The sequence below is a fragment of the Eschscholzia californica genome, unplaced genomic scaffold (genome assembly GCF_041429995.1).
Source record: "Eschscholzia californica isolate CP2 unplaced genomic scaffold, dmEscCali1.0.p SCAF_4, whole genome shotgun sequence".
NCBI lineage: Eukaryota > Viridiplantae > Streptophyta > Magnoliopsida > Ranunculales > Papaveraceae > Eschscholzia > Eschscholzia californica.
This window is the reverse complement of record NW_028238461.1, coordinates 57170062-57191151: the sequence shown is the minus strand read 5'-3', so window position 1 is coordinate 57191151 and position 21090 is coordinate 57170062. Positions and strand designations below refer to the sequence as shown.

The 21090-nt window shown below is 37.4% G+C and overlaps 4 protein-coding genes across 4 annotated transcripts; 1 reads left to right on the top strand and 3 right to left on the bottom strand.

Annotated features, from left to right (window-relative positions):
* Positions 1-4697: 4697 nt before the first annotated feature.
* LOC147546734 (uncharacterized) lies at positions 4698-5448 on the bottom strand. The gene is made up of 3 exons (XM_086635932.1): positions 5384-5448; positions 4873-5117; positions 4698-4797 (listed from the first exon to the last, which is right to left on the bottom strand). The coding sequence occupies exons 1-3, from the start codon at positions 5390-5392 to the stop codon at positions 4698-4700; spliced, it is 354 nt and encodes a 117-aa protein (XP_086492058.1). The 5' UTR covers positions 5393-5448.
* Positions 5449-6864: 1416 nt separating this feature from the next.
* LOC147546733 (Peptide-N4-(N-acetyl-beta-glucosaminyl)asparagine amidase A protein) lies at positions 6865-9167 on the bottom strand. Its single transcript, XM_086637157.1, has one exon. It carries the CDS (start codon positions 9021-9023, stop codon positions 7104-7106), a length of 1920 nt encoding a protein of 639 aa, XP_086493283.1. The 5' UTR covers positions 9024-9167; the 3' UTR covers positions 6865-7103.
* Positions 9168-11602: 2435 nt separating this feature from the next.
* SYN1 (Rad21/Rec8-like family protein) lies at positions 11603-16995 on the top strand. The gene is made up of 20 exons (XM_086637950.1): positions 11603-11970; positions 12071-12139; positions 12250-12308; positions 12392-12436; positions 12552-12571; positions 12672-12748; positions 13035-13149; positions 13858-13924; positions 14102-14177; positions 14293-14384; positions 14508-14587; positions 14661-14888; positions 15024-15189; positions 15276-15358; positions 15456-15606; positions 15717-15831; positions 15992-16095; positions 16213-16297; positions 16400-16512; positions 16648-16995. Exons 1-20 carry the CDS (start codon positions 11918-11920, stop codon positions 16728-16730), a joined length of 1881 nt encoding a protein of 626 aa, XP_086494076.1. The 5' UTR covers positions 11603-11917; the 3' UTR covers positions 16731-16995.
* Positions 16996-17611: 616 nt separating this feature from the next.
* Positions 17612-20995, bottom strand: LOC147546731 (Mad3/BUB1 homology region 1). The gene is made up of 5 exons (XM_086637948.1): positions 20399-20995; positions 20143-20287; positions 19905-20062; positions 19230-19314; positions 17612-19140 (listed from the first exon to the last, which is right to left on the bottom strand). Exons 1-5 carry the CDS (start codon positions 20506-20508, stop codon positions 17932-17934), a joined length of 1707 nt encoding a protein of 568 aa, XP_086494074.1. The 5' UTR covers positions 20509-20995; the 3' UTR covers positions 17612-17931.
* Positions 20996-21090: the final 95 nt, after the last annotated feature.

Genomic DNA, 21090 nt, shown 5'->3' with positions numbered 1-21090 from the left:
GAGAGTTCAGATCGATCAAATTCATCTTCTTCAATCTCTAAATCTCATTCTCCAGCTTTGAATATCACGAATTATATCTCCGATAAGCTTGATGAATCGAATTTCCTGGTTTGGAAAGATCAATTTGAAGCAATTCTTATCAGCAATGATCTATATGGATTTGTTGATGGATCTGTTACTAAACCAGAGAGTTCGATCATTGATTCAGAAGGAATAAGTTTACCTAATCCTGATTATATCAATTGGAGGAAACAAGATAACTTCGTCAAATCTTGCCTAAAAGCAACTTTTTCGAAGTCAATTTCAGCTGATGTTCTAGGTCTTCAAACATCTCGAGAGATCTGGAATTACTTAGAAACAGTTTATACAGAGGAATTTGAAGCTAAACAAGATCTTCTTCGTCGTCAACTCCAAAATACAAAAAGAGGATCAGCTTCTGTAAGTGAATACCTTCGTAAACTCAAATCTCTTGCTGATTCATTAACTGCTGTTAAAGATAGAGTTTCTGATAGAGAGATGATTCGAATCATCTTGTCTGGTTTAGGTAAAGAATTTAATCAATTCATAATTACAATTAACAATCGAACAGATAATATTACACTTCCTGAGCTTAGATCTAAGCTTCTTCATCATGAGCAATGGCTTTTGAGTCAAGATCAAGATGATCAATTAGCATATTATGTCAAAACCTCTCAAAATAGAAAACCTAATTCATATTCAAACACAAATTCTTATAGATCAAATCAGTCTGGCTCAAGATTCAACCACAATCAGCCTTCAAGACAATATTCCAACACAAATCCTATGAAATCAAATGATTCTCATATTAGAACACAAAATTCAGCCTCACAGTCGAATTCACATTCAAATATAGTCTCAAATTCGAACACAAATTCATATTCCAACACAAATCGAAATTCAAATACAAATTCAAATTCAAATACAAACTCAAGTCAAAATTTACATAATCAAAAGGCAGTTAACTTTGATTTTTCAAGTATTCCTTGTGGAATCTGTAGAAAGTGGGGTCATCAAGCTTATAAATGTAGATTTCGATATGAACAAGATAAGTATGCTCATCCTCAAGCCTTTGCTGGTTTACACATATCAGAAGATGATAAGATTGATGAGAATAAACAGGAAGAATGTAATATTGCTATTGTTGAAGAATGTTTTACTGCTTCTGTCAAATCCAATTGTGCTTCAGAAGGTACTTGGTTAGCTGATTCAGGAGCTTCTAGCCATATGACCAATAACTCTAAGGTACTGTCTTCATCTCAACCTTATTCAGGTTCTCAATCTGTTCTAGTAGGTAGTGGTAAGTCAATTCCTATTACTAGTTCAGGAGATGTTCAAATACAATCCAATTCTCATGATTTTTGGTTGAAAAATACTTTAGTAGTACCTGAATTAAGAAAGAACCTATTATCTGTATCCAAATTCACCAGAGACAACCAATGTTCAGTGAAGTTCTTTCCATGGGGTTATGATATTAAAGACTTAGCTACTCAAACAATTTTAACAGCTGGTCCTATGCTTAATGATTTATATCCTATTGAATTTGACACTATTATCTCTCATGAAGAAGCATATGTGTCAAGTGTTAAGGGTTCCTTAGTCTTGTGGCACAAAAGACTTGGGCATACATCTAAAGGTATTCTTGAAGCACTTCATAAGTCTGCACAAATTACTCTTGATTCTTCTGAGTCTTTAGGAGTGTGTGAATCATGTCAATTAGGTAAGAGCAAGGCTCAACCTTTTGAACTGTCATCTAGCATTACTCCTACTCCTCTTCATATGATTCATTGTGATATTTGGGGTCCTTCTCCTATCACATCTATCTCAGGAGCAAGGTATTATATTCTATTTGTTGATGACTATAGTAGATATTTTTGGATTTATCCTATGAAGCTTAGGTCTGATAGTCTCAACTGCTTCAAGCAATTCAAGTTGACATTTGAAAAGCTTCTTTCAGCTTCTATTAAGGTCTTTCAAACAGATGGGGCTCCTGAACTTTCTAAAGGAGAGTTTAAGAAGTTTTTAGATGCTAATGGTATTTCTTTAAGATGCTCATGTCCCTATACTCCTCAGCAAAATGGTAGAGCTGAGAGAAAGAACAGGCAAATTATTGAAATGGGGAATACTCTAGCATTTCAAGCTTCTGTACCTAAAGAGTATTGGTTTGAATCATTTGATACAGCCTCCTATATTATAAACAGATTACCATCAAAGGTTCTAGATGGAAAATCTCCTTATGAGGTGTTATTTGGTCATGTGTCTGATTTTTCAATGCTCAAAGTGTTTGGATGTGCTTGTTATCCACACTTAGGAGCTATTAGAGAAGACAAATTGAGTCCCAAGTCTGTGAGATGTGTCTTCTTGGGGTACAGTTCGATTTATAAAGGTTACAAGTGCCTTGATATGAGTACTGGAAGAATATACTTTTCGATACATGTGGTTTTTGATGAAAGTCTCTTTCCATTTGATAGTGATAAGGATTCTTTATCTTGTCCCAGTTCTCCATCTCAAGTGGTGCTTCCCATTATCACTACAAATGATTCTCCAAGAGATTCAGAAGTATCATCTTCTTCTTCTGCTTCTCAGCCTACTGTTTCTGCCCAAATTCAAGAAGATTCACATTCTTCATCTCATATTGATCCTATTACAGAGAACAGTGATACTTCTTCTTCCTCTTTACCTGTTCAGCCTATTCATACTATGACCACAAGATCAAAAATGGGTATTCATAGACCAAAGTATTTGCCAGACTTTGTTTCTCATTTCTCTGTGTGTCATCCATTACCTCAGGCATTTGTTAGTCTCTTAGACATTCCTCCTGATCCTACTACATATAAGGAAGCTTCTAAGAGTCCTGCCTGGTGCCAAGCTATGCAAGAAGAGTATGATGCTTTACAGAAAAATGGTACTTGGAGCTTAGTTCCATCTACCCCATCTATGAACATTTTGGGTTGTAAGTGGGTCTATAAGACCAAATTGAAGTCAGATGGGACTATAGATAGGTACAAAGCCAGATTAGTGGCAAAGGGGTTTCATCAACTAGATGGCTTAGACTACTCTGAGACTTTTAGTCTAGTAGTTAAGTCTTCTACTATAAGAGTGGTGCTCACAATGGCTGTTACAAACAAATGGTTGATTAAGCAATTGGATGTGTCCAATGCTTTTCTTCATGGAGTACTTGATGAAAATGTGTTCATGATGCAGCCACCTGGTTTTATTGATTCAGAGAATTCTTCTATGGTTTGTCATCTTCACAAGTCTCTTTATGGCTTAAAACAAGCTCCTCGAGCTTGGTATACAAGATTCTCTGATTTCCTTCAAGAATATGGGTTTATTAGGAGTTCTACAGACCATTCCATGTTTGTCTACACAATGGGATTGGATACTCTTGTTCTTCTGCTCTATGTTGATGACATTATATTAACAGGCTCTTCTTCATCTGCTATTCAAGCTCTCATTGACACTTTGGGTCTTGAGTTTGCTATGAAAGATTTGGGATCACTTCATTATTTCTTGGGAATTGAGGTTAATACTCTTCCTAACTCTAATCTCTTGTTAACACAGCAGAAGTATACTTTGGAACTTCTTCAAAAGGCTGATCTTTTGGATTCAAAGCCAATAGCAACTCCTATACCCTTTGGTAAAAGGTTATCTGTTAATGATGGTATACCATTGTCTGATCCAACACTCTATAGAAGTCTTGTTGGTGGGTTACAGTACTTGACAATGACCAGACCTGATATCTCTTTTGGTGTCAATTATGTGGCTCAATTCATGCATTCTCCTACTGATATTCACTTGCAGTTGGTTAAAAGGATTTTGAGGTATCTTAAAGGCTCTTTGGGATCTGGTGTTCCAATTTGTGCAGGAGATACTACCTCTCTCAAAGCTTATAGTGATTCTGATTGGGCTGGGTGTGTTGACACTAGAAGGTCTACTTCAGGCTATTGTGTATTCCTTGGCTCTACTCCCATTGCCTGGTCTTCTAAGAAGCAACCAACAGTGGCAAGATCGAGTACAGAAGCAGAGTATAAAGCTTTGGCCTTTGCCTCTTCTGAACTTCTTTGGATTTCTTATGTTCTTAATGAATTGGGAATTCGTCACTCAGGCACATTTGAACTTTTTTGTGACAACATGGGTGCCAAACATCTTGCTATGAATCCTGTGTTTCATGCTCGAACAAAGCATGTGGAGATAGACTATCATTTTGTTCGAGAATTGGTAGCTTCAGGTGTTCTTCAATTGGAGTTTGTTTCTTCCTCTATGCAGCTTGCTGATGTCTTCACCAAGGGACTTGCTAATCCTTTGTTTCGGTCTCTACTCAGCTCCTTGATGGTGTTTCACTCTACTCCAATCTGATTTCTCTCTGTTCATCAGCTTGAGGGGGAGTGTAAGTGTAAGTAGAGTGTTTGTTAAAAGTCAGAGAGAGTGTAAGTGAAGTGTAAGTTTGTTAGTAGAAGGAGAGGAGAGATGAGGGTGCCTATATCATTTGTTATTAGGTTGTTATAACCGTTTTCTCTTTCTCTCTCTAGCAAAACTAGCTTCACTGAATCTGTATAAGTATGAGCTACTAGCTCTTGAGATGATTATGAATAACAATTCTCTCATTAATCGATCTCTCTCTTTTCTCTCTCTAAAAGCTTAGTATGAAATCTCACATAAAACCTAACTGTTTAAAGTTAATCTAATGTGAAAATCTGAAACCAAATCCTCACAGTTTGGCTGAGACGAATGAGAAGATCCTCAATACTGTCATCTTGGCACCAGAGATTCTGTAATCTGTGATTTAACAATAACTTAAAGATTAGATATTCATAATGAAAAGAAAGCAGAGCAAAGAGATTTCTTTTTAACCTTTCGTCTGATAATGCCATCTCTAGGGCAAATTTTGAGTTTCGATCAGAAGATACTTTAAAATGCTTGTTAATTTCTTGTTTGTTTTCTTGAAACGCCTGCTCAAGAAGCTCTTTAGATTGTGCAACAAGACGATCCTTTTCATCTTCATTATCATTATCAAACGAAGGAAATACTTGTGTTGAATTATATCCGCATTTTGAAATGCGGCTACTGAAATCATTCAGATCATAAGTAATTGTTTCCTGCAACAAATTCACAAATCGCAAGCAGATAACTGATTAACGAAGAACAAATCAGGTAAAGAATCTCCAAGAACTCTTAAACTTCCGTGAAACAGAGCAAGATCGTCGTATCAAAGAACAAAAGCTCTTTCTCTAGATATTCAAGAACAAATTCTCGAAAAACCTAAATCAGTGATTAGAAATTGAAATAGAAGAAGCAGAAGAAGATCAAATTTCCTGAAACTGAAGAATCAGTTATCAGAAACACAGATGATTTTGGAAATTACCTCATACATTTTTCTTCAACTAAATTGAAGAATCAGTTATCTACGTTGATACTGCAATTTTCCCCCTTCGCCGGAGTTTTTAGAGAGAGAGGGAGATGAGAGTAAAAAAATTAGAGAGAGAGGGAGATGAGAGTAAAAAAAAAAAAAATTTTTTTTTTTTTTTTTTAGGTTGAAGGTCTCCGGCCGGAAAATTTTCCGGCCGGCGACCTTCGTCGGAGAAGATAGAGTGAGGTGGAGAGAGAGAGGTGAGGTGGAGAGAGAAAAAAGTGAGTTGGAGAGAGAGAAAGATGATTTGGAAAGAGAGGTGAGGTGGAGAGAGATAAGTAGTGGAGAGGGAAGTGACGTGGAATTATGTTTGTTTTTTTATTTTATTTTGAAAAAAGATTTAAAGGAAGGGTAGTTAGGACATTTCCATGAAAATAGGGGGCCATATTTGAATTTACGAAAAAAATGGGGCCATAAAGGAAGCTGGTCACAAAGTAGGGGGCCATATAGGAATTAACTCTAAATGTATTCATGTTAGGACGAAAATATGAGAGCTAGAGATAAAGAAGTGAAAAGCTTATGCCTATGCATTATTAAGGTACGTAAATCTATTCACCATTACATTTTTCGTCTTACAGTTTCTTTTCTTTTGTCAATATCTTCTCACAGAGTTGGGGCTTCAAACAATTTAGGCAGGACACATTTCGGGCTAAGGCTAGTTCGTTATTACACCAGACCCCAGCATTCCAGGCGGCTCTCAGACTTAATTCCCACCCCTACAGAAGACAGAAGGCTAGTTCGTTATTAACCCTTGAGATAACTATTCAGGGACTAAAGAAGCTGTTGCGAGATTGTGAGGGACTTAAATAGCATTCTTGCTACAGAATGCTGATTTTGTACAGTTGGATTGGTACAAATTAGTGGGAGTTGGGATTAGGTTAGACAAATCCGAATTCTGTGATGGTTAATTGTCCAGTTTCAACCTAAATGAGATGAACCATAAGACGTGGGCCTGGTTTTAGTCATTTAGGCCCAAAAGAGGATGTCCTGTAAAATTTGAGGTTTTCCTGAGATGGCACTTGGTAGACTTGGATGGTGAATGAAATTCAAATAGAACTGAACATGTTGAATTCAAGATGCATCCAAGCACACCCAGAATGAAAATGACTATAAATGCATCTCTACTATTGACCAGCAAGCAATAATCCGAAGCCGTGTGAAAATCCGAACGTCACCAGCCAGTTTATTATGCTTATAAAGTTCCTTGAAGGAAATATGGGGTTTCTTTTCTGCCATTGTTGTAAAAAAAAAAAATATAAGCTTCACGGGCAGAAAACCAAGAAAAGAAAATACAATTCCACTTAGATGTACACAAAGAACAGCCTTCGGGTCGTTCTCGCTTGGTAGGATTTCGAATTAGTAATGGGTGTGGTTCTTGGGTTTTAATGATCTGGTTTCTAACTAAATATGTAACATTAGAGCAAAAAGAGAGAAAATAAAGCAAACAAACAGAAGTTTTATTACAGACATAAATCTCAATCCATGGGGCAAACCAAATATGCAAGATTCATTGGTTTCACACTATACAAACTACCACAAAACTGAAATTACGCAATCACATTCCGAGGAAAACAAATCAACGAAAGAAACCTTTATTCCGAGAAATCTACACAGTAGCATACTCATGGCATACAAAAAAAACGAAGAAGAAGATACCTGTGAAAATCATCCATCTTTAAGAAGATGAATTACAACCTGCTCCAGTAATATCTTCCAAAAGCTTCCCATTTGATGCAGCAACATTTCTAGAGTAGCAACTAACTTTGTCTTTGTAACTGAGAGATTGGCTTGTACTAGCTGAACCAGATAGAACTGAATGATCTTGTATTAACATCCATCCACCTGACTTTTGACTATTGGAAACAGAGCTCTCAATTTGATCGCTGTTCGATGAAGAAGCATAAGAAGTTGTTGTTTTCTCATCCAATGAATGAGAAACATTCGTGATCGATAAATATGTATTGTTATCAGGTCCGGGTAGTGTCGTAATCAACATCTTGAGTGGGTATTTTCTCTTTGTGATTGTTCTTTTGAGTAACACTCCTGTATCTGATTCGAAATAAACTTCTGTTTTCACTTTGATTTTCTGTTCAACTTCCTTTTCTTGTCCAAACTTATTAAACTTTATTTCATTCTTGAATTTGAATTCTTCAACGACGCGAGTAGTGAAATTCCCTGTTGATGAATTAACCCATCCATTAAATTCAGTCTTTCTCTTTGCTTGTATCTCGAAAGACCCATCTAGACCTCTGAATTTTGCTTCTCTTTTGATCTCAATTGGAGAAGTTTGGTATAATACTGATTTTGCTTCGACGATTGATGAATCTTGATCCAACCAAAGGTGAAGATTTGCATCAACAAGCCAAAACGGAAGACTATCAGTGACCCCAAGACCGAACAAATGTTCTTTACCATCTACAAGAAGCCCTAGAAATGGAGTCAAATCAAGATCATAAGAAGGAAGATTAAATGCTCCAATCCCAACAATAGGTTCCCAGAACAACGGATTAATCCCTCCTGTAAAAATGACAGGAAATGGTGTAGTTGACCCAACAACAGCCCCATCGATTGTAGCAAATACTTGTCGAAAAGCTCCATTTCCTCTCTGGGTAGTCAAATTGTTTGCTAAAATGTATGAATCAGGAGGATTTGAGTACCAAAACTCATCATTTCCATGAAAGGAAACGTAAATTTCCAATACAGCTCTTCGGGTATTGTTAGGAATTAAAACTCCTTTCGATTTCACGTCCGATTCATTCTCAATCCTAAACCATAACCCTTCCTCCTCATTATTTGAAATTGGGATGATCAAATCAGCAGGTTTCTCACCAAAAAAATCAGTTTTTAGTTGTCCATTCAGTTTATCACCACCACCACCACCAAGTTTTTTAGATTCCTTTAAACCCTCAAAAATAGTAACTGCAAAATCCTCTACTTCCTGAATAGGGTTGAAAGCTAGTAGTTGTGGTAAAAGCCCTAATTTTCTATTGAATTTAGACTCTGTTACTTGAGATAACTTATTAGAAACTCCATAGAAATTTAAAGAGACATTAACGTTATAAACACCAGTGAAAACTTCATTAACGATATTTTCAAGCATCACAGATAGAGTAAGATTAGGTTGAACAAACAAAGAAGAATACCTAGTAACATCCTTTCGAACTTTCCAGAAGATACCAGACTCCGTCGGTTCAGCTGTACTTGTTCGGAGAAGTTCAACGCCTTCAAGCCAAACACCGGAAATCCGATCGTATTGTTCACCTTGACAAGAAGCACTGAACTCGAGTATGATCTGATTCCACGGACCAGGACAATCTGATGGTGGAGAATAGAGAACGGAAACAGGAGGTGATCCAAATGTGTAACCAAAGTCATTTTGGAGAAGAAGGAGAGAACAATTAGGGTTTATTGGATTGGCCGGCAGAGGTTTGGTCAATTCGAAGTACTCATCGGAAATGTTTTGACGGAGAGAAGATGGGATAGTTTTGAAGTAACGGTCAGTTTGAGCAGTTAACGGAGACGATGATGAAGAGAGATGGAAGGAGGAGATGAGGAAGAGAAGGAGGAGGAGAGAGAAAGAAGATATTGAAGACATACTGTAAATTGATTGAAGTTTGATTTTAGTTTCATTTGTTAGAGAAAGATGAACATTTTAAGGGAGAAGATTATTAATTAATTAATTAATTAATTAGAGGGGGACTTTGATTTGGTCAAATTAAATACTAGTACTACTAATTATAGTAAACAAAGGGTGATTACTTCAAACGGGAGTAGTTGCTCTAACGTGGATAAACCGTGGATATTGCCCGACCTCTTGGCCGGCAGAATGTCTGACTTGATTGACTTCATATTATTTTTACATTCTGTCCACCCACATAAGTCGTTCTCCATTTTTTGCAGTTCGTCCTGTCTATCCCCCAGCACCCAAATAACTCAATTTTCACCCATGAACTATTTGTGGATTAGTTCGATCCAAAACATGAGATAAGGGGTGCAGGCGATTATTATATTCTTTATAATGACATTGATACATCAATAAAATGTGGTCGGCACAATAATTCCCGAATTAATTTTTACAATAACGTGTCTAAAGTCTAACTAAACTACAATCTAAAGGCTAAAACCAACTAAATTACGGGCGCCCAATTAAACTACTTTATTTATACATTTTAATAGTTCTAATTCGCCAACAACTGATAGCTCAGTTGGTAAGACATGTTCTCCTAAACTCTAGAGATCTCAAGTTCAATTCTTATATACTACCAACTGGGTCATCAATTGTTGCTAGTCATTTGAGATTTTGTCATCTTAAGGGTCCTAAAACCTATCTAATCTAATTCTAGAGTGAGTGATGAATTAGATTTAGATTTACTACATCAAAATCATTTATAGGTTGGATTGTGGTTGTGTCATGGTAGATAGTAAGAGATGGGGGTGGGGCTGATATATTACTAATGTGAGAAGTAAATTACTTTTGTAATTATAAGATCAATTTAATTTGATAATTAGTTGCTAAGCAATTATGTTGTAATGGTGATATAGAAAATAATGGATTAATGGTTAAGTAAGATTAAAAAATTGGAGTACCTTCAACATGCCCAAGTATAAGTCCAAAGGGCAATCTTAATTGGTTCACACTAGTCATTAAGACAATAATAATCTACTAGAAAATTTGTTGGGGATTTTCTGTACTTTTATGAGCAAGAGAGAAAATCAAATTTAAAAGAAGAGCGAGGGAAGACGAGTGCAACAAAAAAACGTCAACATTTACTTAGAAAATTTAAACTATTTTGAATTCACACCTTTTCAAAATTATTTTGTAATAAAAAATACATACGTTTAATACGGAGTAATTCAATTAAGCAATTTCAAGTTCCTCCATTTTTCACTTAATTTGTATTTCAGTTAATTGATCGCCTTAAATTGAGTTGATTCATATGTCCCTTTTCTTTCCCAACGTCGGAGTTAGTCGGCAACCGATCAACTATCTGTCAACGACTTTCATGAGATTTTTTTTATATATTCAACAACAAATCTCTCAAATATGCAACAACAAATCATTTATACTAATGAACATTTTGTAGCAGCAATTTGCTAGTGCAGCAACTTCTTCCATATCTGCAAAAAGTAAAGAGAGATAAGGACTTGTTCCAGAGACAAAGAAAAAGAACAAGAGTTACAAAAGTTCTCGTGAAGATCGTCGGTAGTTGGCCAGTCAGTGAGCCACTGGCGACTACTTCTCATATGTCGTAGAAGAGAGAAGGAACAAATGAGAATTAGTATTTTCTACAGGAAGGGTAATTAAAGAAACAAAAGAAAACCATTATTGAAGTTGACCGAAAGTTTAATGAAAAAGAGGTCATTTTTTTAATTTATAAAAATTAGGAATTCAAATAAACATGTTGGTCACAAACGAAGGAAATAATCCATTTCACTAGTAACTCTATTCTTTCCTTAACGAATTGATCCCCTACTGTCCTAACTAAGTATATTAAGTGCTGACAAATTATCCACATCCAAGCTCATCTCTCTTTTTTGGTCCATTAAAGTCTCATTCCACCAAAATCAGTAGATTCTTTGTCTTGAGTTGAATACCTCGGTATGAGCCGACTCCCAAGTGTTCGGATTTGCATTATCTGGACCTCTTGTGAACTCTCAAATATTTGAATTTGAAGCCTTAGACATTTGGAGGATAAAATTGAGTGCTCCTGATATTCATGGACATTCAAGAGTCCATGAGAATCTCCATTCACTACTCCTTTAGATTCCAGTTCCCAACTCCTACAAAGAAATAACAAAGAGTAACTCTTTTTTCCCTAATAATTCACAAACTTCGCACAATTAGTGGATTTTAAAAGTTTCCGACAAGATTCAATGGAACCCTAGCACAGACCATCGAATTTCGCCAAATCAATTAAGTTCCATCCACACCAGATGTTTGGTCAGTCGCGATTGGTGATTTGAGAGCATTACAACCTCATGTATTTCGTTTGATTAACACTTTTATGAAAAATGACTCTCCCTGGAATATATCCCAGCTCGAATTATGGTCAGAGCACATGTTCGGTCAAGATTCATTTAGCGAGAGTAAATGATTTTTTTCCTCGACAGATACCCTGGACAGGATTCAATTGGGATATGTATCAAGCAAGATCACGACGGCTTCTCTTTTTTATGTGTCACGGCGGTAGCACCGTCGCAGTAGGAAAGCGGGTGTATAATAAAGATCTACACCCCTCAACTAGGTCAGCAGGTCATCATCATCATAAAGCGTGAAAAAATAACAAAACCCTCTCACTCTCTCTTCCATTTTCTCTCTCTCTCTCATCTGTTTTTTGGTGCTATCTTCCTCTGAATTTGGCGCGCTTTTCGTTCTAACTCTACCGCCATTACAAGAACCAAAACCCACATTCTGAAACTCTTGAACTTGATTCAAATCTTGTTTTATTAATTCATCTGAAGCTTCACAAGTAAGAAGAAGAAGCTAAAATGTTCTACTCTCATCAACTCCTAGCAAGAAAAGCCCCTCTTGGCCAGATATGGTGAGAATTTCTTCTCCAATTTCATTTCATCTCATCTCCCTTAGATTAGGGTAGTAGTGGTAGTACCTATTAGATTTGATTTTACTTGTATATCTACTAGGATGGCTGCGACGATTCACGCTAAGATGAACAGAAGGAAACTTGACAAACTCAACATTATCAAGATCTGGTGAACTATTCATTTCTTCTTCCTTTCAAATTTCTATTAATCTCATTCTAGTTGAATAGATTAATTCGATTTGGTTTCCTGGATTTTGACTCTTCATACTGATTTTGTAGCGAAGAGATTTTGAATCCTTCAGTTCCAATGGCTCTCAGACTCTCTGGAATACTCATGGGTAACAACAATTCACAATTCTCTCTCTCTCTCTATCTCTTACTTTAATTTCTCTCTCTAAATGAACTTTTTGTTTCTTCACAGGCGGAGTAGTGATCGTCTATGAACGGAAGGTTAAGCTTCTCTACGGTAATTAACCTCTCATTCTCAGATTTCATTAGTTATTTACTCGAATCATTTTCGTTTTCAGACAAGTTCATTATCTGATTATTATTAATTGTTTCTTCATCGTTTTTCAATACAGATGATGTGACTCGATTCTTGGTACTAATTCAAATTTACCAACTTCAATTCTGTTCTTCTCAATTTCTGTGGATCGATTTGTTCTTATTAATTAATTCATGATTTCGAATTTCTTATTCAGGTTGAGATTAACGAAGCATGGAAAACGAAAACAGTTTCAGATCCAACCATTCTTCCTAAACGAAAAAACCAGGCTAAGTCCGTACAACACCATGATTTCATATCTTCTTCGTTCTTTTTTTTTTGCTTCAGAAACGGCGCACGATAGAATCACAACTCCACTGACCACGTGATCTTACAGCACGCCAGCAACTAATGTGCGCAGTTTGTTAGTACTGTAATGAGTAATGAAGTAGTAAATGTTAGTGGCGCCGTTTGATGATTCGTTCAGAATATCGTTTTAGCAGTTGTGATTTGGTATTTGTTTTAGGTTTGATTTGATACTTATTATTTCTGTTTTTATTTTTTATTTTTTTGTGAGCAGATATGAAGCTGTTACTTTGCCTGATAATAACGGAAACTCAACTATGGATACTGGGGAGAATATCGACTTCCCATCTACCGCCATGAGATTTAATGAAGCTGGGTATTTCTCCATGGTAATTTGTTATTAGTTTACCTAAATTTCCTCTTCAAAAATATATTTAGAATTTTGAAGAACATCCAACGGTGGGAAGGGCCTATACACTTGCTTGTTTTTGCTCCGTATGTTGTAGCGCAGTGGTGATAAAGGGCAGCGGAAAATCTTGGTGCGAAGTTGATGTGAATTGAGATCTAACGACTGACGGTCATTCTGTTTCATCAAGAGAGAGAAAATAGCATGAATCCAACCGCCCGATTGAAATCCATACTAACTTCACACTCGCTTTTTCCGTGGCCCCGGGACATTTTCCTATGTAGTGAGGGTTCTGTGGACGTTTGATTTCTTACCCACTTCCAGAGAGTGATCCCATACTCTATTTGAAGTTTCTATAGGTCTCCCTCACTGTTTCTACAGACTCCCCATAATTTATAAGCACCCCATTACACATGAAATTTGGCCACAAGGTTCTCAGTGTTGTGCTTAGTAATTTATGAGATGGTTTCAAAAAAAAAATAGTAATTTATGAGATGCCTTTGTTCATCAAAAAAAAAATTTATGAGATGCCTCAATAGTTTTCTAACCCACAATTACCATATGTTGTCTTGTTGGTTTCTCCTTTGTTCAATTTCAAAAGCAAGTTGTTATATTGTCGATAGATGATTGATATGTTGTTAAAACTTCATATATAATACGTTGTTTCTGTAACTGTTTAAATTCATGCCAGCGGCTGGACCTTGTTGATGATGGAGATACAAGAGGAGAAGAGGATCTTTTCCAGCAACACCATCAAGGTTTACCCACTTATTCCGACTTCCTTTCTTTCCTAAATAGTACTAGTAGAGTAAGTGCATGCTTTTACAGGCAGTAAGATATGGGTCCATTTCCAGAGAAAAGGAAGTTTTCTTTTGATGTTCTGTATGATCAGCATTCAACTAATTCTAAATATTGTTCTCTATTTTTCCTGTCAGCCGACAAAGCTAATATCACCCTATTTGACCCTTTCGATTCTACCCAAGCAGGACCATCATTTAATCGCTTCGATAGGTGAGACCAAGATGTAGATCATGTAGCATTCATGTTCTATTGGTTTCCTGTACTTTTTTTTTATCGATTTTGGTAAAATGATATGGTTATCTATCTAATCTCTTCATTTTTGTAGGTTTGATATTGAGGGAGACGATGATCTGCAAAGAAGTATGGCACACGACCAGTCACAGTTCTCACCTCGTCCCCAAGAAAATCATCAGCAAGGTACTAATAAAGAAATATCTTGGCTACCCTTCTCTGTCGTTGTCTTTTATATCTATATCTGTAGGAAAAACAAACTAGTTTGATTGTGTACTTCCTAACTTAGTGAACTCTGGATCCCTCCAGGAGTTAATGAAATCCACGACCAGCACCCAGAATCACATAACAATCAGCAGTCTGATGAAGCTAGATATGAAGCTCACCTGGTAAGTGTAATTAGTAAGCATTTTGAAGCATTCTTGTTTGGGAAATGGTCTAAATCGTGCATAACTGGTGCAGCAAGGTGACCCCATGCAGCAGAGTGAACCCGTGCAGCAGAGTGAACCCGTGCAGCAGAGTGAACCTGTGCAGCAAGCTGAACAGAAGCAACAAATAGCAAAAATCAAACGAAGGAAAAAAATATGTTCCTCTTTAATCGATTACAATCAAACTATGATTCCAGGACACGTATACCAGTCATGGCTTCAGAACCCTTCACAAATTAAATCCAATGGAGGAAGAAGGAAGGTAAGTAAAATTGTCACTTTTTCATGAAAGATGTGATTCTTTCTTTGTATGTCGAGGAGTACACCCAATTAACCTTTTGTAATCTGCATTAGTGACAATCTTCTGTAATGAGAATTTATTATACATGTTTTGCAGCATATCACATCTATGCGTGCTATGAAGACTGCTCACCTCATGGAGCTGCCTCCTGTGGCCCTTATGTGTGGGCTATCAGGAGACGCAAAAATTCAGTATCCACCTCTTCTGCTTGAACTATGGATGAGGAGTACTCGTATTCAACCACCTCATGATTCTCCTTCTGGTCAGTCTTCTACCGTTTCTTTTACTAGATTCATTACCCATTTAAAGATATAGTATGAAGTAACAAATACTTTTTTCTGTCTGTAGGAAGGACTTCTGCACCCCAGCCACCTGAACCAGTGTCATCTTCACCACCACCGTACAGAGTATATCAAGAGCCAGTGGAATTTGTAAGTTTATGTTCTACACATTTCTAAACTCGTTTGAACGTCTTCTCTAACAGATCAATTTCCAGTGCCTAACATGTGAACAATTATGGACGTGCAGCCTGTTGGAGATCTCCACAGCAGAATTGGGTCTCAACAGAGGGAACCTTTCTGGGAGGTTCCCCTTCCAGCATCCGGGAATCATGAAGGATTAGACCCCAGGAAAATCTTATCGGATGAGGTTAATACGATGTTCACACCAGGAAATTCAGGTAAAAGTTGACTTATTGTGCAGTCTTGTTAAATCGAACTCTACGGCTTTATACTAGCGCTGATATAGATTTTGCGATGAAATGTAATTCTGCTTCTTTTCTGATTCCAGGGGACAATGGCAGATCAATCCCCAGCTCGGGTTCAGGAAACAGCTTTGTCCTTCCAGATCCAGTAGTTCAACTATCCGACCCAAAAAGACCAGATGGTTCACGAACTTCGGGAAGGTTGAAGAATGCTTAGATATAAAATTATCGTCCATAACAAATATTTTAGTTCTGTACATTTTGGAGTTCTGTATGAGGGCAAACTTGAAGGAAATGAACAAATGACAAGAAACACACAAAGCTTTCATGTTTGAAGCACTAACAATGATTGGATTTGCAGATCCAAACGGTCTTTCTCTTCCACAAGGCTCAGTGGAAGTGGCCTCCTTCCAGTAGCTGAAGAGTCTGAACATCAAGCTAAACTTAGAAAATTATCTGAAGATGGTACACTTAAAAAACTAATCTACTTTCTCTCATTATATAAATGTTAACTTAGTAATCTCACTGATGGGGAGTGATACTAGACTAGTAATACTAATCATCCCTGGCTTCTTATTGCAGAAATGCTGGTTGAAACTGGACCAACTCCCACCCAACATCAAGTTGTTGGTCATCCCATTGACAAGATCACTGAGGAGATCCGGAAGTAAGTTTACTCCGTTCTTATTTTTACACCCCTTTACCATTCTTCAATGCTCTAGAGCTATCAGTCTGATGCTTTGGTATATTGCGGATTTTTAATGCGTAGGCATCTCAAGACACATTTTGAAACACCAGGAGCTCCTAAAGCAGAGTCCCTCGATCAGCTAGCTAATGGAATGCAGCGGAAAAAAGCTGCCCAACTTTTCTACCAAACTTGTGGTATTAAACCTCTCCATCTCTTCTCCCACAGTAGTACTCTGTCAAGTCATTAACACTTAAATCAAGTCATATTAGAGCAAGTTAGTATAATGTTAATTCGATACGTAATATACGGAATGCTTTGGTTGAATGCAGTTCTGGCTACCCACGATCTTGTGAGGGTTCAACAGATGGTGGCATATGGAGACATACTTATATCTAGAGGATCGAAGATGTGAAAGCGTTTAGTAACGCTGATCTTAACCTCATCAAGTAGTAGGTGCATTAGGTACCTATTATTTTGATACCTCAACAGTTTTGCATTGGTGGAGGACTCAACTATATATGACATTTGTTTGGCGAAGGTGTTACTTTTCTTGGTATGAAAAATGAAGCTGATCGTTAGATTATAAAGGTATACAAACTAGTTCTAAGATCAAATTTAGGGTTCTAACTCGAACAAGATTTTTGCTTAAATGAACACACCAAAATCAATTTTGTACTCGTGTTTGTTTCGAATGTTCTTTTCTCTAGAAATTCAGTACACTCTTAACCTACGTATTTTCCTCAACTGCATGGATGTTGTGACACAGTTTACTCGTCGTAAATGTTCGTAACTTCATTTTGATGCGATATACAAAAGCTACATCATGAATCCGATTAAATTCCAGTCACTGTGCACTCTTGCAAGTTGCTTCCTTTTTCCTCACAATTAATATTCAAAGAACTTGTGTTAATCAAACCATACCACATCAAACACATTTAAGTTATAAAGAAACTCAACGAAAACAAATACAAAAGTCAAGTCATCAACATAAAGAAGGCCGAGTCAATACAATATCAAAAGCTTCTTCCTATTAAACTTCATTTTCAGTGAGATTAACGGTAAATTTCCTTCCATTTCATCATCTTTTTCTTCTCTCTCTCTCTCTTACCTATATTCAGAATATTGTATATAGTGAAAATAATATAAAGTTTTCGGTTCTGATTGTCATTAAGTACTCTCAATTGAAGCAACACCAATTAAAAGATTCCCTTTACTTCACCTTTTTTTTTTGTTGGGAGCGAAACGCTCTCACTTCTTGATTATGAAGCAGTTCATGCTGCAGGTACTGTGGTCTTTCACCAAATCTCTTGCTACTGATCGTTCTTTATAAATCGAATCATTGATACACGCAAATTTACTCATATTGTCAACGGATCACAGGGGAATCCTTCCCTCTAAAAAAATCTCAAAATACAACCACTATAGCTAATGAAACAACAGCTCAACTGAAAAATGCTGAAGGCTCAGAGAAGTGAGGCCATGTCCACTAACTTGATTCCTGGTTACCTTCAAAAACAGGGAAAGAGAATTTCCTTCGTCATAGATTTTAACAGAAACTAAAAGCTCGTTTCCTTCTACGTGGATGGGAAGAAAATGATAACCATCAGCGTTTCTTAGAAATCCAATGGCTTTCCGAACATATCATTTATATCAGACATGGCCTCCTTTGTAAAAACGGTTGGCTCAAACAAATCACAATCACTGCTTGTTTTTCTCTTCACGGACGATGCAGCTCTTGGTTTTTGGTCTTCAACATTTTCATCAGGCAATATGGAAAACCCACCTAAATCTATCTTCTTATCTGGTAGCTTGGCTTGCTTCTTCGATCTATTGGCCCTCCCAAAATCTAATGGTTTCCCAAACATGCTGTTTATATCATCCATAGCCTCCTTCAAATTGATAGTAGGATCAACCAAACCATGGTGACAAGCATTTTCCACCTCAGGTTCATCTAAAATGGTAGAACCCACAAACCTACCAACAACCGTGTCCTCTCTCAGTTTCAAGTGTGATGAGCTCCCAGCATCTAGATTACGAGTTCCATTGTGTGAAAGATCCTTAGGTGTTGGAAACACAAAAGCACTTACTTGTTCATGATTTGCAAAATTATCGTCGTCGTCGTCGTCATTACCTTCACCACTTTCGCTGCTGTCCTCGCCATCGACAAATATTTTGAAGGTCTCTTGGGCATGTTTCGGTGCCTCAGTTTTCTTAGATGTCTCTGCATTTACAGGAAGCAAAGAACTTGAAGCAATTGGAACATTTCTATTTTCTTTGTGCTGATTAGAAAAGTTCCGTCCATCGTCCAATTCTTCATCAACATATACCTCAAATCCATTACTAACCATCTGTTCTGGTTTGGGCGGGCTCCTATTTACTTTTCTCTTACGCACTGGTTCTAGGTCTAAAGGTTCCCGAAACATGTCATTTATAGCATTCATGGCCTCCTTCATGTTGATGGTGGGATCGACTAATCCATGATGACATGCATCTTCTGCTTCAGATTTTCCAACAATCGCAGTATCGACAAATTTCACCACTACAGTCTCTTCGCCTAATGTGCTTGTTTTACTTGATTCTTTATCAGTGTCGGCTAACGGCTTTAAGAAAGTTCTTGACTTTGTAGCTACTGTTACCTCCTTGCTTCCAGAAGGATCACCACTTATTTCAGACGAATCCCCAGCAATTCCAGGATGGCATTTAGAAGGAAAGTGTTCTTCCGACTTGGATTTGCCCTTGGTCTTATCTTCCCTTGTTTCTCCCGTCTCCTTGTGATTTGAAGGGACACTCTTAGCAATCATACCCGCTCTTAATTCTTGTCGCTGTAGAATTTAAACCAACCGATGTTTAGATCACAAAGGAGAAGCATAAAATAAAAGCTAAACAAACAATAGCAAAAAAGGGACATTACCTTGGCTTTCCTTCTAGCATGTTGTGTCATACGGTGAAGGAATTGCTCATATGATTTCTGCAACTCCTCAGTCGGTTGTGCAAGACTGTCCAAATAATACTTGGGTCAATAAGATTGCTCTCTCTCAATTAGAACTACTGAAGTACACACTACAAATGATTAACCAAGCACAATCATCCTGTCAACATTTTTATAATTCTAACTTAAGTCCCTCGGCAATCAAGAGCCTGAGAAAAGTGCATACATCTTCCATACATCATTTAACCCTGACGAACAATATTACCTAGAATGTGGACGACTATTCCCTACCGTACCGTTATCACTACATGGCTCACAAATCATGCTCGTCACACTCACACATAATACACTTACTCAGCTGCTTCAAAACAATTCCGTCACCATAAAACTCAAATCTGAACCCACTATAAAGAACACTGAATGGGCGAATGCCCGAATTACCGGAAACACAATATGGGTATGCAAAGACATTGTTCTAGAATTGTCTCGAAGATGCAAAGATTGTCGATTCAAAAGTAGTAAACCAAACCAAACTTTAGTTAGAATAAACTAATAACTAACAAGATCTTAATGAACTTCCTTCCATTTACACAAACCAAAACCTAAAAAATATCGAAATCGTACGTATATTTGAACAAAGAAGTAAAAGAGACTCACTTTTGCACACCCAAATGGTACATCTTTTCAGCCTCGTCAAATTTCTTGAGCTTCTCATAGTACAAAGCATAAGCCTGATAAAATAGGGCTTTTTTAATACCAATCTTATTCATCTCCATTGTTCTCAGAAGCGCCCTAGGGTCATCCACGAAATCCATCTAACAAAATCAACGAATCAAAAAGGGGTAAGTCGAGAATTAGAGACAATCAATCAATGAATCAGTGGTTTTAGGTTTACCAGTTGTATCCAGATTCTAAGATACCGAGAGTCGTTGCGGTATCGGCGATCGGAGTCAAAGGTCTGAGCACATTTCTGAAGGAAACGAGGGAGCTTGGCTTTGAGAAGACGAGGTGGTAGAGATTCTCTCATCTTTCGAACTCCACTGTCATCAGTTTTAAGAATATTGATTCACACAAACGAGAGAGAGAAAAGGAAAAGAATACTGTAGTAGAAATGATGAAATGGGGATTAAGGGGGTTTAGGGTTTTATTACCTGATCCATGGGTGAAGAGGGTCTTCACCTTTGTAGTTCTTTATTTCTGAAACCAAAGAAGAGAATAGGTCGTCGTCGTCGTTGTTGTTAACGGGGGGATTAGCAGCCATTGTTGAGTAGAGAGAGAAACAGAGACTATGTTACAAGTAAGTAAAGAAGTGATTTTTAAATTTGAAAGATCATCTTAGAGGTGGGAATTGGGATGACGTCACGCCACGGGTTGTGGCATCATCCGATCGGGTTGAGACGGTCTGGGACGGGTTTTCCTAAATGTCTCGTGCTCAAACCCCCCCATCACCATATGGCTATGTATTACCCAAAGAGTTTGGCTCGTTGGTAGTCTAGAAGTCTCATCGAACTCCAGTGATAGACTCGTCCCTATAGATAGAGATTAATTTACGACCATATGTATGCCGGAAGTGCACAACCCCTAACCGAGTCTTGCTATGGGTGAAGTCGAAGGGTGGAGCCGAAGCGCACCCAAGTCCAACCCTTAGTTTAGTTGAACATATACAAATGCTCCTTGTTGGAAACCCCAAGATATGTTTATTAGTACTTCTCTTTAGGGGGTGCAAATAGCCATAAAGGAAAGAGCATAGGTCCACAGAGAGAAGATGAAGTGAATTAAAATGGAGAAAGGAGATTACAAGGAGAGGGGAACAACCAATCAGAACCAAGAGCAGCAGATCAGG